Source organism: Belonocnema kinseyi, chromosome 1 (assembly GCF_010883055.1).
Source record: "Belonocnema kinseyi isolate 2016_QV_RU_SX_M_011 chromosome 1, B_treatae_v1, whole genome shotgun sequence".
In the NCBI taxonomy this organism is placed as follows: Eukaryota; Metazoa; Arthropoda; class Insecta; order Hymenoptera; family Cynipidae; genus Belonocnema; species Belonocnema kinseyi.
In genome coordinates this window covers 100,334,543-100,339,534 of record NC_046657.1, presented here as the reverse complement: position 1 = coordinate 100,339,534, position 4,992 = coordinate 100,334,543, and the positions used below count along the sequence as shown (strand labels likewise).

General features: G+C 41.5%; 1 protein-coding gene across 1 annotated transcript; it reads left to right on the top strand.

The window, feature by feature from the left end:
* Nucleotides 1-3,653: 3,653 nt before the first annotated feature.
* LOC117179160 lies at nucleotides 3,654-4,187 on the top strand (the record flags this gene model as incomplete). Its single annotated transcript, XM_033370867.1, has 1 exon — nucleotides 3,654-4,187. A coding segment is annotated over one exon (534 nt), but the record flags the coding sequence as incomplete, so codon positions are not given.
* Between the last annotated feature and the right edge of the window lie 805 nt (nucleotides 4,188-4,992).

Sequence of the window (4,992 nt, the reverse complement as noted above, 5' to 3'; positions counted from 1 at the left end):
GTGTGTGTGTGTGTTAGAATATTAATTGACATTGTGATATTCTACTACGTTAAAAAAACACAATGTTCCTAAATAAGAATAGCGTATATTTTAATAAAAATAGAAATAATCACATGAATTTAAATAAAGTACAGGGTAGAGACAATTTTTGGTATTTTCGAGATGCTCACTGTAATATGCGTCAAATAGAAGTGAAGCTTATTCCGCACATTTGTACATCCCTAAATTTAAAAGCTAGCCGTACTCCCAGGTAAAGATGATCTTTGTTTTCGACACACATCCTTTACAAATTCCATCTACTCAACTCCAAACTTTGAACTTCTAAAACAAGGTTTTGAATTTTTAAATTCCCACAGTTTGGCTTTTCTGACCTTATTGACGCCCTCGTCACGTAGTTTTTTTAAATTGACATTTACAGCTTGTTCTAATCTGTGGTCCTAAATCCCTGTTTTCTAAGAGTAACTAAAATCAAGACGATCCATTGAAATTCAAGACGATCCACTGAAATTACGCCTAGGTAACGCTTGTTACTTTGTTTTTCGACCTTGATATCCTCGACCGCGTATCGGTCGTTGAGTAACACTTTTATAGTTTGATTGGGCACCGTTTTCTTGGGTGCTATTTTTCTACTTTCTTCTGTGCATGGAGAATTGCTTAAAATTATTACTAAGTCGCCTAATTCTTCTTTTCGCGGTGCCTTGTACTTCACGCGTTACTGGATTGCCAAGAAGATCCGGTGCTCGATTTTTACACACCAATTATTAGGGAGTTCGCTTTGTTACTTTGTTTTCGCAATTATTAATCGCCCATTGCATGTCCCACCATTTTTGGTCCCAGTCGCAATTTTCGTCATCTTCCATGAAATTAGCGAGACAAGTCGGCAGTACTCGATGTGTTCGCTCTACCTGACCATTAGCGCGCGGTCACCCAAACGCGATTTTCAGGTGTTGAATATCATATTATTCACAAATTTTCTCGTACTCTGCTGCAGTAAGCACAATACCCCTAATGCTAATTATTTGATCCGGTTATAAATTCTTTTATTATCTGTACAGCTTCCACGGCCGCCTGGTCTTTCACAGCTTTTAGGACTGTGCACTTGCTGTGTCGACAGACTATTTCGCCCTCGCATTTATTCCCGCATTCTGAAAAAACATACGGCCCAGCGTGATCAACATGAACGCTTTGAAAAGGGGTAGTGCCCTTTTCCAACGGGTTCAAATATCCCGGTTTTCTACCGCTAGGTGCCTGAAAATAGAGGCATTTAATACACCGTCTTACGTGTTGGCTCACGAATACACGCATTTTCGATAAATAGTACGTTTCTTTTAAAATTCCGAGGGTTTTGTCCACACCTAAATGAGCCAGTCCACTATGTGCTTCAGCGACCAATTCGTTTCGCAAATCGAAAGGCACATACAAGAGAAAACGTCCCTTCTTTTTGCGATAGACTCGTGCATTACACATCGTAAATCCTTCATGGATTTCTTGATCACCCTCCTTTGATATATCTCGAATTTGCATGATTCCTTCACTTTCCCTTTGCATTGCCGCAACCTAATCCGTCATTATTTGGGAAAAATCGTGTGACAACTAACAAGGTCACCTTTCAGAGAGGTGTTTTTTAGGGCGACACCATGAGCCCACTCCTCTTTTGCCTTGCATTATTGCCACTATCTCTAGCACTTCGCCATTTTGACGGGCACTTGTGCGACAAACCTGCAGATCGAAAGTACAAGGTCATTCATGTATTTTACATGCACGATCTTAAGATCTATGCTAAAAACAAAGAGCAACTACATCTAGCTCTAGGGATTGTCGAACGATATACTAAGGAAATTGTAATGGAATTTGGGTTAGACAAATGCGCCAAGGTTTATTTAAAGCGAGGAAAACTTAATGGCATCCCTGAAGATCCTGAGCTCGTTGGTAGAAGTAGATACAAACGTCTCATCCGGCAAATTTGGTCTTCCGAACTGTCGGCGAGGAACAAAGTATCTGCAACGAATATGCTTGCCGTCCCGGTAGTACTATATTCATTTGGAGTAGTTGCATGGACGAAGAACGAGCTCACATCCCTTGATATCGGGACAAGAAAGGTTATGCACATGAACAAAAGCATGCATCTTAAGTCTTCTGTTTCGCGACTGTACATCGAACGCCGTCAAGGTGGTCGCGGAATATTGAGTCTTGAATGTCTTCACAACAGGATTATTCTGGGTACAGCACACAGAGTCACAAATGAAAGTCTTAAAATGGTCAGTAATCACCGAGAAGTGGGCGAAGGGGCGTTTCTGTACAAAGCAGCGGAGGAGGCTGCTGAAACATTTCGACTTAACTTCAGTATTAGGGGTGAGCAAAATGTATCAAATCTTATCTATCTCGAGTACCCACTCCTGAAAGCCCGGATTAAGAAAGCACAAGAGAAAAAATTTCGTGAACAGCTCGTCGATAAGAGGATGCACGGTATCCTCCACAGAAATGTAGAGGATCAGTCAATGTCGTGTGTGCTAACGTTTGCTTTCCTCAAATCGCCCGAATTGAAGTCTGGTACGGAATGTTTCATTTTGGCATGCCAAGACGGTGTCATTTCCACCTTAACATACCGTCGCCACATTTTGAGCCAAGACATTCCCGATGATAGCTGCAGGGCGTGCCATGCACACCCCGCGCATTTAGCTTACATACTATCTAGTTGTCCAACTGATGCGGGAACGACCTACATCCAAAGGCACAATGGGACACTAAGAGTGCTTTATTACCATCTCTGTCACTCTTACGTCATTAACCTTAATATCACTCCTCTAAACGCTTCTAGGGAAATCGAGTCAATTGTCGAGAATGGAAAGTGTCGCATATACTGGAACTTCATATTCTCGAAAATTGTTTCTGTGCACACACGAGGCCAAACATGGTTCTTCTTGACTTCGAGAAGCGAACTATGTTCGTTATCGAATTTTCGGCACCAGTTGACAAAAACATCATAGCCAAGGAGAATGAAAAGAAAGAGAGAAAAGAAAACGATTGTACCCGGAATATTCTGTTAAACTAATCGTCCTTATTATCGGCGCTCTTGGAGGTGCCAAGCTTTCACTCGTTAATAGCCTGAAAAGCATCCCTGCGTGTCAACAATATGCTAAAACACTTGCGGGAAAAATGCAGAAGCCGGTAGTCCTTGGATCGCTCCGTATTCTCAGGGTGCGAAACTTTTGCCGGAACGTCGTGTTTATTCCTTTGCAGACTATAACCACCTATCTCACGGTCCTGAGAAGTGGTTGTGGCTGAAATTTGACCGCGATTTCGCTGGGAGCGGGTGCAATTTTTCAGATTAGCACGCGCTGCCGGTGAAATCCTGCGATTGCCTGATGACAAATTTTTAATATATGCAACCCGTCTTACACGCTAATGCAATTCTCATAGTAGTGCATGCGGGGTTGCATATATATGATAAATATTTAATTAAGTATTTGTTTCTCAGAAGTACTAATACGTTGACGCCATCTATGAATAGACTCTTGTTAAATCTTGAGCAAGCTAGATCATTTAGTTTGTGTTTGACAGTCATTGAAAGCTCATAACCTCGTAAATTTTAACGAAAATGGAAAAAAGTGAATTTCATGTCCTGATTAAGCATTATTTTTACGTAAAAAACCATTGCTGATACGAAGGAAAGACTTGATAAATACTATGGGAACTCTGCACTTTCAATTTCAATGGTTAAGAAGTGGTTTACTGAGTTCCGTTTTGGTCGTACCAGCATAAGTGACGCCGAACGTTCAGGTCGCTCAAAAGACATCATCACGTCAGAAAGCGTCGATAAAATCTATGGAATGATATACGATAGGAGAGTGAAAGTGCGTGAGGTGGCTGAGGCTGTAGGCATCTCAACTGAGCGGGCACATCACGTTTTACATGAATATTTGGACATGAAAAAACTATACGCGAGACGGGTGCCGCGCTTGCTCACACTGGACCATAAGCGCAACCATGTGACCACTTCAAAGGAGTGTTTGACGATGTTCAACCGCAATCCGAACGAGTTTTTGCGCCGTTTCGTAACCGTGGATACTGATTTGAAGAAAAAACGACCGCATTTGTCGAAGGAAAAAGTGCTGTTCCATCAGGACAGTGCACGAGTGCACACGTGTGTAGTTGCGATGGCAAAAATCCATAAATTGGGTCACTAACTGCTACCTCATCCAGCATAATCTCCAGATTTAGTCTCCTGCGAGTATTTCCTGTTTCCAAACCTGAAAAAATGGCTGAGCGGTAAGAGAATTGGGTCGAATGAAGAAGTTATCACCGAAACAAACGCTTATTTTGAGGGTCTTGAGAAAACCTATTATTTGGAAGGAATAAAAAAATTGGAAACACCCTGGACTAAGTTTATCGAACTAAAAAGAGATTATGTTGAGAAATAGAACGCTTTTTGCCGAAAAAACATCTCTTATTCAAAAAGTCACTGACTCATCAAACAGTCCTCGTATATTTAGTCCAAGTAATAGATTGAATTGATACACTTCGCTCCGTCTTTCTTTTTCTATGCGCCAGCGTGATACACAAAATCGCGTGACCCAATTTTTTCGTATAGTGGTTTAGAAAGATTGATACATTTTGGAAAAACGCCGTTAACTGCCAGATTTCGCGAGTCGTGATTTGGCAGAGAGCCGTAACTGACCTTTAACTGCAGGCTTAAATCATGGACAGCTGAATACGTCACAGAAAAATTCGAGAAAAAGTCGCAACATGCAGTTACGGACTTTAGTCAATTATTGGGTGGTGATCCTGAGTCTTCGTGATTTCGAAGAGGTTCGTACGTGCTTACGACATTCTCTTGAATCATCGAACCCCAACAAAAAGGTCTATAATTCGAGAAACGCCGTAACTGTATTTATTTTGAACTGCGACATTTTTTTGCCGTGAACGGCGCATTATCAAATTACGGCAGGCCTATTTCTGAGGCCCGTAATACGAAGAGAGCCTTAATTGCCC